The sequence below is a fragment of the Glycine max genome, chromosome 9 (genome assembly GCF_000004515.6).
Source record: "Glycine max cultivar Williams 82 chromosome 9, Glycine_max_v4.0, whole genome shotgun sequence".
Lineage (NCBI taxonomy): Eukaryota > Viridiplantae > Streptophyta > Magnoliopsida > Fabales > Fabaceae > Glycine > Glycine max.
The window spans coordinates 5,845,232-5,858,364 of record NC_038245.2 but is presented as its reverse complement, the minus strand read 5'-3'; the positions used below and the strand labels follow the sequence as shown (position 1 = coordinate 5,858,364).

General features: G+C 33.8%; 1 protein-coding gene and 1 pseudogene across 1 annotated transcript; one reads left to right on the top strand and one right to left on the bottom strand.

Annotated features, from left to right (window-relative positions):
• The first annotated feature begins 428 nt into the window (after nucleotides 1-428).
• On the top strand, nucleotides 429-4,529 carry LOC100789992 (putative disease resistance protein At1g50180; annotated as a pseudogene).
• A 6,925-nt stretch (nucleotides 4,530-11,454) lies between these two features.
• On the bottom strand, nucleotides 11,455-12,376 carry LOC100527492 (uncharacterized). The gene has a single exon (NM_001249880.2). It carries the CDS (start codon nucleotides 12,191-12,193, stop codon nucleotides 11,828-11,830), a length of 366 nt encoding a protein of 121 aa, NP_001236809.1. The 5' UTR covers nucleotides 12,194-12,376; the 3' UTR covers nucleotides 11,455-11,827.
• Nucleotides 12,377-13,133: the final 757 nt, after the last annotated feature.

Sequence of the window (13,133 nt, the reverse complement as noted above, 5' to 3'; positions counted from 1 at the left end):
GGTGACAATCTTCACTATAAATATTGAAGAAAATTAGTGAAAAAACACAACACATGAAGAGAGAATGTGTGAAAAGAAAAATTATGAAACAAAGTCACTTTATTGATAGAAAAGTGTCTTTGTGTGAAAGTGTTATCATTTCTTGTAACCATTGATTGGGATACTCAAATTTGTAGAGTGATACACTATTTGGGGTAAGTTACAATCTTATAATCATTTTTATGATAGTGAAATCCTTTTTGAGACAATTCCGTAGATGTAAGCAAGATGTGTCGAACCACATTAAACTCTTGTGTTTATTATTATTTTTCCTACAGTGTCCTCTTTGATGTATTCTCATATCTTTTGTGGGTATGTATAATTTTGTTTTTGAGAGTGTTGATTACCCACCATGTTGGACCTCAATTGGCATAACCACAATATTGCATAATTTCTAGGCAAATGTTTTGGTCTACAATAGCAACAAGTCACCGCCAAAGTCAACCCCCTTGTTGTTGCTTTGGTTATTCTCTTCCCTTTGTTCAATAGATAGGACTAGCAGTGTTATAAGCTTGAGAATTAGCAAAAGAAACACAACCTTTGTAAGATGGCTCAGGTTATAGTGAACTTCATACTGCAAAATCTTGGTGATTTGCTCATTCAAGAAGCAGTGTTCCTATATGGGGTGAAAGACAAAGTGTTGCAGCTGCAAACTGAATTGAGGATGATGAGGTCTTACTTGCATGATGCAGATAGAAGGCAAAATGATAATGAAAGGCTAAGGAATTGGATTTCAGAAATCAGAGAAGCTGCTTATGATTCTGATGATGTCATTGAATCATATGCCCTCAGAGGAGCCTCAAGAAGAAATTTGACTGGTGTGTTAAGCCTCATCAAAAGGTATGCTTTGATCATCAACAAATTCATAGAAATCCACATGGTGGGATCTCATGTTGATAATGTCATAGCTAGGATTTCTAGCCTCACTAGGAATTTGGAAACTTATGGCATAAGGCCTGAGGAAGGAGAAGCCTCAAATTCCATCTATGGTAGGCAAAGAGCTTTGAGCTCTTAGTCACATGTTATTGAAGAGGGCATAATTGGTGTTCAGGATGATGTTAGGATTTTGGAGTCATGTTTGGTTGACCCCAACAAATGCTATAGAGTAGTAGCAATTTGTGGAATGGGGGGTTTGGGGAAAACAACATTGGCAAAGGTGTACCATAGTCTTGATGTGAAGAGCAATTTTGAGAGCTTGGCTTGGGCTTACATATCACAGCATTGCCAAGCAAGGGATGTGCAGGAAGGAATTTTGTTTCAGCTGATCTCTCCTTCTCTAGAGCAAAGACAGGAAATTGTCAATATGAGAGATGAGGAGCTAGCAAGGATGCTTTACCAAGTTCAAGAGGAGAAGAGTTGCTTAGTAGTCCTTGATGATATTTGGAGTGTAGACACATGGAAGAAACTGAGTCCTGCTTTCCCTAATGGAAGATCACCATCAGTAGTTGGTAGCAAAATAGTGTTAACTACTCGAATCACCATCAGTAGTTGTTCCAAAATAAGGCCTTTCCGAAAATTGATGATCCAGGTATGTAGATTTATGTTATCCTCTTCCTGAAATACACTGAATATTATTCAAAATGCAGTTGTTTACCACTTTGAGTAACTTGCTAGTCTAAATCTTCTAAAGCTTAGAACTTGACTGTCTTTTTAGTAATTGATTAAGGGTGCAGAGGGAAAGGGCCCCAATTTAATTCTATCAATTGTGTAGTTCACTAAAGTGAGCAAACAAAAGATCCAAGAAAAGAGTTAAAAGATTCCTACTCTTGTTCATAATTTCATTTTTTTAACAGAAGAAATAGTTATCCAACCCTATTTATGACCTCTAGAAAGTTTCTGATAGAGGGGGAAATAGATGGGGAAAGGTGTATGTTAAAAAATGCCCTTGGAGGAGTTAGAGAGCTGTCAGTTGTAGGACAGCTAAGATAGCTGTTAGTTAGTTAGAGAGCTGTTAGTAGTAGGACAGCTAAGATAACTGTTAATTAGTTATAACTAACTGTTAGTTAGTTAGTTATCACCAATCGTGGTTAGATAAGAGGCTATAAATAACTGTGGGAGGAGTAGTTACGGGTTAAACAGAAATTGAGAAGAGAATAGGAGGGGGATGAGACCTCGAATCCATAATCCTTGAGTTGTAGCTTTCTAATTCGAATAAAACGATTTCTCCTGTTCTGATTCAGTTCTCAGTTTCTCTCCATGCTGCAGAAAGGGAGAAATCGTAAGTTGAAATTTATGAAACAAAATTTGATCATAAGTCATAACTGAATTTTAGAATATGGTTAACATTCCCTAATATAAACTTCAGAATTTCAATTGTTCTTCATTTTCCCTATATGGATAGACTGTTTCCTTCTCTTCTGAGAAGTTTCTTCGTCTTGCTATAAGTTCAACAAAGTTTATATGCTCTTTTTTCTGACTGAAAGTTCAACCATGTCATATACTTTACATGGTTATAACTTAAAAAACAAACATGCATGACCATAGTACCTGCCCATTGAAATTATTTTTGTGACCTTTGAATGGTTACTTACCAAAGAACACAGTGTAGGATTCACACATGGAAATGAAACCTTACCCTCTTAAAAATCAAGGAAGAGGTTTAACAATTCCTACAAGTTGGAATTATTCAATTTCATGTTACAATTTTCTGTTTGTTTTGCTCAGACTACAAATTGAAGGAGAAGTTGGGAAGGGAAATGGTTGGAAGATGTGGAGGTTTACCGTAGGCCATCATTGTGCTTGGAGGACTGTTAGCATCAAAATCAACATTCTATGAATGGGACACTGAGTATAAGAACATCAATTCATATTTGAGAAGAGAAGGCCAAGAACAATGCTTAGGAGAGGTGTTGGCTTTGAGTTATTACGAATTACCATACCAGTTGAAGCCATGCTTCCTACACTTGGCACATTTCCCCGAAAATTTAGAGATACCAACAAAGAAACTTATAAGAATATGGGTGGCAGAAGGAATTATATCATTGGATCACAATCAAGGAGAAGGCGAGGAAGCTCTTGAGGATGTGGCACAACGTTACTTGACTGAGCTAGTTGAGAGGTGCATGATTCAGGTAGTTGAAAAGAGTTCAACAGGGAGAATTAGGACTTGCCAAATGCACAACCTCATGAGGGAACTATGTGTTGATAAGGCATACCAGGAAAACTATCATGTTGAGATCAATTCCTGGAATGTAGATGAAACTAGAGGGGCGTCAAGAGCAAGGCCAACGGGAAAAGTTTGCTGGATCGCGTTATACCTGGATCAAGATGTTGATAGGTTCTTCCCTTCACACTTGAAAAGACCACCATTTGAGGTCTCTCCTTTGCTACCATGAGAAGACAGTTAGACTAAGTGAATGGGGGTTGATGAAGTCGTTTTTCAACAAGTGTAGGTTACTTAGAGTCTTGAATTTGGAAGGAATACAGTGTCAGGAAGGGAAGTTGCCAAAAGAATTGATTTATTGATCCACTTAAGGCTTCTCAGTCTAAGAAATACAAAAATTGATGAGTTGCCCCCATCAATAGGCAATTTGAAGTGCTTGATGACCCTGGATCTTCTAACGGGGAATTCAACTGTACTAATACCAAATGTCATAGGGAACATGCACAGGATGAGACATTTATATCTACCAGAGTCATGTGGTGATATAACATTGAGAGATGGCAACTTTACAACCTGAAAAACTTGCAGACCTTGATTAACTTCCCTGCTGAGAATTGTGATGTAAGTGATCTCATGAAATTGACCAATTTGAGAAAATTAGTGATAGATGATCCTAAATTTGGAGACATCTTTAGGTACCCAAATGTGACATTTAGCCACCTAGAGTCATTGTTTTTTGTTAGTTCTGAGGATATATCAATTGTACATGTTGCATTAGGATGTCCTAATCTTTACAATCTTCTCGTAGAAGGGCCTATAAAGAATTTTTCCAGAACCTGACCAACTTTCTTCCAAGCTTGTCAAACTAAAGTTGAAGGGTTCAGGACTTCTATTAGATCCAATGCCAAAACTTGAGAAGCTTCCCAATTTAAGGTTGCTTGAGCTACAACTTGATTCATTCATGGGAAAGAAGCTATTTTGTTCCAGCAATGGTTTCCCTCGGCTCAAGTCTCTTATCTATGACTTGGCAAATCTTGAAGAGTGGAAGTTGGATAAAGGAGCCATGCCTAGTCTTAGCAAACTTGAGATTGCAAATTGCACTAAGCTTGAGAAGGTTCCAGATGGGCTCAGGTTTGTGACCACTCTTCAGGATTTGGAGATTAGATCAATGTTTGCAGCATTCAGAACTAAACTTGAAAAAGGTGGAGAGGATCATTCATTGTCCAACATGTGCCAACTGTGGTATTTTGTTAGTGTGACTATTAGGTTGGTATAACAATTTATATTGCAAATCAGCAAACCTATGTTTACATATATTGTCAAGCGGATTGCAGATGAGCATTACTATTTAATGAAATGTATCTACATGTTCTTGGCTTATGATTTATATTCATTGCTTTTTGGTATCTATTTATGTGACTATCTTGTGCTATTAGTCCGTGATAGTGTCTGAATTAATTAGTTTATTCATATACCATTAACTACGTTACTCGTTTCTTTTATAATTTTCCTCTAAACACAGAAATGTAAGAACAAACAAAAGGTACATAATAGTCACACTATCAGACTGATTTTAGAAAACCAGTTATAATTTTATGATCCAATATAATGAGGTATATCTAAGAAACTTAAATTCTTCAGATCCATTCCAACGATAAACAAATAATTGGATAATTTTATTGGAGAAAAATACAAGAAAATGAAGAGGTCTACCATGAGTTACAGGGAGTTTTAGCTCTACTACTTACAAAGGATTTATTGATTAACTGCTAGCCAAAAGTAACAAACTCTATCAACTAGCTGATAACTACTAGTAAAATTATAAAAGCTGTGACACCCCCTCAAGTTGGAATGTGCAGATTCCACATTCCAAGATTGGAATTAAGGTACTTGCAAAGGTCCTGGAGCCAATGGCTTTGTGAATAGCAACTTTTGCTGTGAGGTAATTACTGGCAGCAAATGAATGGTTCCATTTGCATCTTGTCACGTACTATACAATGAGGCAATCTAGCTCTATATACTTCGTTCTTTCATGGAATACTAGATTATTGAGTCATTGACAATGTGTATAGCAGCTTGAATATCACAATGTGTAATTGAAAATCATGCAACAAGTATATGAGCCAATATTTGGGCTTCACATGTAGCTTGAGCCATATTTAACTTCAGATGAGGATTTAGATACTGGGGCCTGTTTTTTTATTTTCCAAGAAACAGGTGATGTTCCTAACAAAAAGGTGATTGATCTACAAGTGTCTTGAAAGGCTCCTCAATCAGAATTTGAAAATTCTTTCAACTTATTATCAGTTTTTGCTGAGAAGAAAATACCTACGTAATTTCATTAATTTGAAAAATACAATCAAGTCACAGGGAGTTTTAACTCTACTATTTATTCAGGATTTATTGATTACTAACTTCTAACCAAAAGTAACTGTCTAACAAAAAATATAACCGTATCAACTAGCTGATAGCTACTTCGAATTATACAGGCTGTGACATACATGAAGTTTTATTATTAGATGATAGTGTATGCATTATTTATCTATTAAATAATATTTTTTCAATTAACCCATCTTCTATTTGTAATATATTAAACCAAAGTAAGGACTGTGACTATGATACTGACACTTCATCCATTTTATTGGCATCATTTTGCTCCATGGAAATACAAGTTAATGTGTCACATCTAGTTTTAATTATCTTTTTATTTTCCCCATTTAATACCTTTCGTTGTAAGATAAACACATCATTAATAGAGATCCTTGCTAACCATTCACCTTTTCATTAGGTTAGATTAGGCTTGTAACATCCCAATTTTTCGTAAATAAATTTAAAAAGCTTTTTAGAAATAAATAAATAAATAAATAAATATAGAGCAAATAATAGGCTGAGTACCTAGGTATAAATAGTTATGTTAAGTCATCTGTCTCCTTTTGGCCTCATTTTCGTTTTTCCCCTCCTCCTCTCAAAACCCTTTCTTTTTCCCGTAGCCCATCAAACCAGTCTCAGAAAAACGACGATCTTGAACCCGTTCACCGTTGGATCGTTGTGAAATTTGAGTATCATGTTTGAAACACAATTCCGAGCATTCTCACCGTTGGGAATTTCGATATCATGTCTGAACTGAGAGAAACACCCTTCGCATTGTAGCCTTTTTCTTTCCCGCAGAAACCCAGAGCTGTCTTGGTAAAACTATGATCCCGGTTTCGTTAACCGTTGGATTATTGTGAAATTTGGATATGTTGTTCGAAATTCAATTCCTCACGCTTCCACCGTTGGGATTTGCGACATATTATTCGTGGAGGGAGAAAAAGAAATCACATGAAGACAGCACAAGTGGAGGTTTCAATCTCTTCTCCGTCTCTCTGACGTTTGGGAATTCTATCGGAGCAGTCGGATGAATAATTGAAAGAATTTCCGGGAACCGCTAGAGATGTTGCTATCACTGGAAGACACGTGAGCCCGCTTAGAGGTAAGGGATGAGTTATTCACAGTTGGGGATTAGTGAGAACATGTGTAGGGATCCTTAGAGGATTAAATTGGGGTTTTATTTTGAGATGTTTATTAAATTGCAATTTTTCCTTTATGATTATAAATAAAATATTGATGTTCTAATGAAAATTGCTTGATAAATTGTGCTCTTGATATTTGTATATTTCGACCTATGATTTTGATATAATTGTGTAATATTAGTTAAGGGATTTTAGTCCTAATATTGTGATAGTGTTTTATATAAATTGTTATATTGAGGATATGAAATGATGATTCAAATTGTGAGTATGTGATGAATTGTAGAAGAATATGTTGCTTTGAGATTATAATATTGTTATTGAGATTGAGTATAAGTGTAAAGTTGAACATGTGTTAATTTGTGAGATACGTGTAAACATGTGATGGTGGATTGTCACACTATGAGAAGTGAAATTGTGAATGAGTTCTAGTTGTGGATAAGTGTGTAGTTAACACTTGATGTGAAATTACTTGTGTTGTAAGCTATGAATTGTACAATAACCCGACCAGTGTTATCTTGAGAAAAGCGTTGATGCGCAGTGTTAAAGAGAAAATGTAGGTTTCCTATTTAGGAGCCAGTGTTAAATCATAGTGCGATTGTGTTGAACGTGTTTAAAACACGAGTGTAAGGTCGTGAGTATTGTATAATTCATGAGCAGTGTCTGCATGCAAAAATTATTTTAGGGGTTGGACCTGAATCAGGAGGGAGAGGCCCTGACAGACTCTTCGGAGTGTAGGCCTTGGGGGTCACCGGGTTTGAGTGCTCCTTTAAGCCTATGCTGATCTCATATGGTTGGAGCATTCTCGCAAAACATCGTGACCCTGACTGGTTTCCCTATGATCTTACTTAGTGAGAGTGACCTGACAAACCCATTGTGTGGTGTGTCTTGTTATGTACTCCTAAGCGCCCCAGGGTGGTTTTTCACTGACATGGTACCACATTGCATATAGGCTTGAGTCTTAGCATAATTGTCGCATACGCTTGCTAATTGTTTATTATGAAATTGATGTGTTATTATGTCTTGATCAGAGTGTGTGATTTCTGTGTATAGTGATTGATGATTGAAAGGTGTAATTGATAGATGAAAAGTGTGATTGATGAATGACAAAGTGATGAAATAATGTGAGATATGCTAAGTAAATTGTATTTGGCTACTATATGTTGTGTTGTTTCTCTCTAGTAGTTAGCAATGTGATAACTCACTCCCGGTTTGCTGTTTGTGTTTGGATCCTGTGATGATCTTGAACTTTGTGTTCGGGGGAGCAGATGAATAGGTGGATGACTATGAAGAACCTCATGCTAGAGGACACGAGAACACAACGCTCTGATAGGATGTGACATTAGGATATAGGTTCTATATTAATTGTATGAAGACCTTGTTGAGTCGAGAATACTTTATTATTTATTTGGACAAGTTTGAATATGATGTAGAAGAAAATGAATGTGAGCCTTTTTCCCCTTTGAAAGACTTGTTTAAAAAAAATGTTTTAAAAATACTTTTAATTAATATTTGAATTTTTTTTTATTCCTTATTAGTATATATGTGAGGGGTAGAGGGTGTCACAAGGCTCACCAATATATCAGTTCCATCCACTTATTAAAGGAATAGACCATCAACCAATCGATTGCGAGGACCAAAATAGATTCTTAGAATATAGAAGTTCAAATTTTAAACAACGTGGAAAAATTTTTATAGACAAAGATTATCGTTTACAAAATTAGCTAAAAAATTTACTGAAAATTTTAAAATTTGTTGGTAATTAAAAGTTAAAAGCTGAAATATCTTTAGTGGAAATACTCATTTTGGGTTCTTTGACCACTTTTTGTGGGTTCTACAATATTACATAAGATGCAAAAACTTTGCTCATTTTTTGCTCTAGTGTTAGATCTCAATTTGGATTCTTAGATCACTTTTCTTGGATTTCACATTTGAAATTAGTTAAAAAAAGAGACATTAAAAATAATTTTTAAAAAAAAGAGGAGTTCTTCCTCTAGAACTTAACCTCTACCATGGAAAACTTTTGAGCAAGAATAGCGGTCAATTTGGTAAACATGAATTCTTGAGCTCAAGAACTCAACTCAAAAATCCTTATTAAAGATACTTTTATTAAGTTTTAAGTGTTTGATAAAACTAGTTGTTGAAGTAACTAAAGAGAGTAAGATGACATAAAAATAATAAAATCATGATTTATTTAAAAAAAGATAATCAGAAAATAAAAAGGATAAAAAGCTAGACACTAGCGTTTTAAAAAATGTTAGTTAAAGTAGCGTTTCAAAAAACTCTAAAAACTATTAAGAAGTTACACAAAAGTTTATTTATCGAACCGTCAAATAAGTTTTTCAGGTAGTAAAAAAACTTAAAACTAACTCAAATATCTTCTAAAAAAATAACCTAACATTCACTAATATTTTAGTACATTATTGAGTATTAAAGGGAATGTCTGGTAAGTTGAGGAACTTTAGGATCCTTTATACATCAATATTGATTTAAAGGCTTATTATTTTTTAATCTTAAAATTTTTCACTTATTATTTTTTAATCTTAAAATTTTTCAGATATATACTTTTAGTCTCAATATAAATTTTAAGAAACTAAAAAAAATTTTATTTATCGAATAATCAAATAAATTTTTTAGGTAGTAAAAAAATTAAAAACTAACTGAAATATCTTCTAAAAAATAACCTAACATTCACTAATGCATAATAAGTTGAGGGACTTTAGGATCCTCTATACATCAACATTGATTTAAGGGCTTATTATTTTTTAATCTTAAAATTTTTCAGATATATACTTTTAGCCTCAATATAAATTTTAACGGGTTAAAATTTCTTAACTTTTTTTGGATTTACATTTTTAGTCTCCAATTTAAATTTTAATTATGGATGCCTATGATGTTTTTTCTCTGCTGATACTTTTAGTCCCTACATTTAAATAACAATAATAATTGATGTAATATTGACGTTGGTACTTTAATGATTTGTCACATTATAAGTCTAATAAAACAATTATGTGTAGTTTTCTTTTTGTAATTTATGTTTTAATCTTTCATTTAGTTTGATGTCATCAATTGATATAAATTGATTCAGGATTATAAACAATGTTTCAAAAAATTAAACTAATGACTGTGCTATTAAACTCATGATGTGACAAGCCACTAAATTACTAGTGTTGTTGTTCTATTTAGTAAATGTTGTTAATTTAATGCAAGGATTAAAAGTGGTGTCCTAGAAAAAGTTTAGAAACTTTAACGTCAAAATTTAAATTAGGGACTAAAAAATTATTATTTTGAAAGTAAAACATTATTTTAAATTTAAGAGTTAAAAGATCATGATGAATTTAAAAAATAAAAAAATAAAAGACCAAATAAATAAATAAAGAATTATATAATTTTGGTGAGGCATCCAATAGTCCGACCAATACATGAGACTCCTAATGTAGGAAGCTTCCGGCATTTGTGAGTATGCGAATACGAAGGAATGTAGGACATTTATACTGCAAAAGTGCAAGCTGACAGAACAGATGCCAATGTAGGACACACACACACACACACACATATATATATATATATATATATATATATATATATATATATATATATATATATATATATTGCAACAAATGTAGTTTGATTTAAAAACTAACCAGTTTAATTTAATTATGCTTTTTATAACATAAAAATGATGGATCGAGGTTTTCTATAATTGGAAAGTAACTGCACAGGATGGCAATTCGATCTAGAGAAACTTTTTTATATTATCTGTTTTACTTTTATCCCTGGTCGTTAAATAAGATTTTTTTTACCTTCTTTTGCACCAAAACAAGTTTTCAAATAATATATTTACTTTTACCTTCTTTTACACCAAAACAAATTTTCAAATAATAATTTTTTTACCTTCTTTTGCACCAAAAACAAGTTTTCAAATAATTTTTTTTTTTTTTACCTTCTTTTGCACCAAAACAAGTTTTCAAATAATATTGTGAATCGTCACTATAATTTCAACTCACAACCTTTTACTCAAATAATATATATACACACGAAAACATTATACAGGTAAACAACTTGAATAGTTCATGCGATGGTAGTTTTTTTAATACCCTAATTTTAAAACCCTTTTCTTAAAGAGAATTTTAAAAGCTTTAAAATAAGGAAAAATGGATTAAAAAAAATTGCCAAATTTAAACGGGAGAACAAAACCACAAAACGTCTAAAAAGAACTTTCTGTAAGTTTCTTTTTTTTTTATTTTTGGGTTGTGTAACGCATCATACCATCCTTGGTTCTCCGAACCAGCCAAACAATAAAAACAGTATATTCCTTTTGTGCTTAGCGATATTCCTTCCAAGAAACGAATGACAAGGTTACTTCCACTCAAATATTGAAACTATTAGTATTTGATTTATTTTTTAAATAATAGTAAAGATAAAGTAAAAAAACTTACTTTTAAAAGAGTAAAAACTAAATTAAGTGAGAATTCATATAACAAGGAATTAAAATAAACGATCTTTAATTTATATCAATAAAAGGGTATATAGCATAACGCCATGCAAAGCACAGCCTTTTGCAGTTAATATGGCGGGGGCGCAGTTTACTTCACCTTGAAAGAGTTTCCTATATGCACCAAAACTAACAAAGGAACCATTGCAAAACCCAGGACCATCGACCATTCTAAAAAGAGCAAAATCTTTTTCAAATTTAGTAAATTGATCATGGATACCTAAATATAACTCCAGATCCATCAACCACCTCTATAAGAAAAAAAACCAAAAATTGAACTCGTCATAGCCAGCTAGATCAGATCAATCTATCACAAACAATAATGTGCTTGAATTCATTACCATTAATACAGTTAGATGCAGAAATGAGGGATGGATCATTACGCACCATTTACTAATTACAACTAAGTAGATCAATTAATTTCCTACACTTGAAACTATTCATAACAACATAAGGAATTGAGAATTTCTAGGAACAACTATAGAGAAGAAAAACAAACAATTAATATACACCTGGTGATAATTAAAATACTTTATATTAATTAACACATATAATTAAATTCATATATACCATCGAGTTTGAGTCTGTCTATCCAGTTCAGTTAAATACCGGAGAGAAAGATTTATCATCCATAGTAATTTTCCTCGGCTCGATCGGATATTATAGAATATGTGGAAGTGCCTAGAAAAAAGCTTGCTTTGCTGTTCTTCTTGGAAGGCTGGGTGAGCGTAGGACGAAGACTGAAGCCAGATCGTGGGGCACTTGGAAGAACCCTTCTTGTGATGGTGGGTCTAAATTCTTAAGTCTTCGAGGCACTACTCGTGGTTTCTTGGGAGCTGGAGGGCACACCAATGGGTTGGTGGGTAATTTTTGAGAGGGTGATGTGGGTGTGTGGCACTCTTCTTCAATTACAACATCCTCGTTTAGCACCTCCTTTGTTGTTGTTGTTGTTGTTCCTAGATCGTGTTTTAAGGTTGTTCTAACCGTAGGAACAACGGTTCTTATGGGTGTAATTGGCCGAAATTCTTCTAAGATTTCGAGACCCATTTGAGGAAATTAAGAGGGAATTCAATTCACTTTGGATAGAAATTAATAGTGGCAAATTGAAATTGAATGGACAATTTTAGTTTTTTGGGAGAGAGATCTCTAGGAGGCGTGGAGAGGGTAATTGAGAAGGTGGTGATGATGATGAGAGGTGGTGCTGAAAGAGAGACAGATATATGAAAGAGACAGGGTGGAAGGTGGGGGATGTTGTGTGGGGGTACACATGCAATGATAAAGACGAAAAACAAGTGTTGGAAAAGAGTGAAATTTGCGAAAGGGAACAAAAGTGACAAAACTGAAAAAAAGGAAAAATTAATAAAGTAGCAAACAAGAAGGCGTGTTGGGCTTGTAACTTTGTATGCGTGTCATGTCACCTTAAGAAACAAAGCAAAAAATTAAGTTAATACCCACATAAAAAGTTGATTTAGAATTAAAGATTAATTTAGAGTTAAAAGGGCATGGAGATGGAGCACAACCTTGATCTGACACAAAGTCACATGATTAGTTCAGATGCTGTTCATGTGGTGGCATCCGCAACACTCCCCGGCTTGGTCTTTGCTGATCTGCCTGACTGACTCAGTCTCCTTAATTTTCTTCGATCTCATGCCATTTGCCTTAATTTCTTTGCCTCGCTGTCCATACTTCAATCAAACCACGTTCTTCTTCTTTTTTCCCCTAAGTTCAAGTCAACTTACTATTGCTTTTCACGTTCTTGTCTCTCTTTGTCCTACTACTACTACTACTAATAATAATAACAACTACTTTTTTTTAGTTATTTTTTTCCGTGATATTGTTTTCAGTTCTCACTATATGTATGTTCTTTGGCGTATTAAAATCATGGCATAGCTGGATGTATATCTTAATTACTCGGATCGGCTGCATCATTTATCTTCTTAAACATTAAGATTTGTGTTCAACTAGCCTTTATTATGTACCTTTCGGG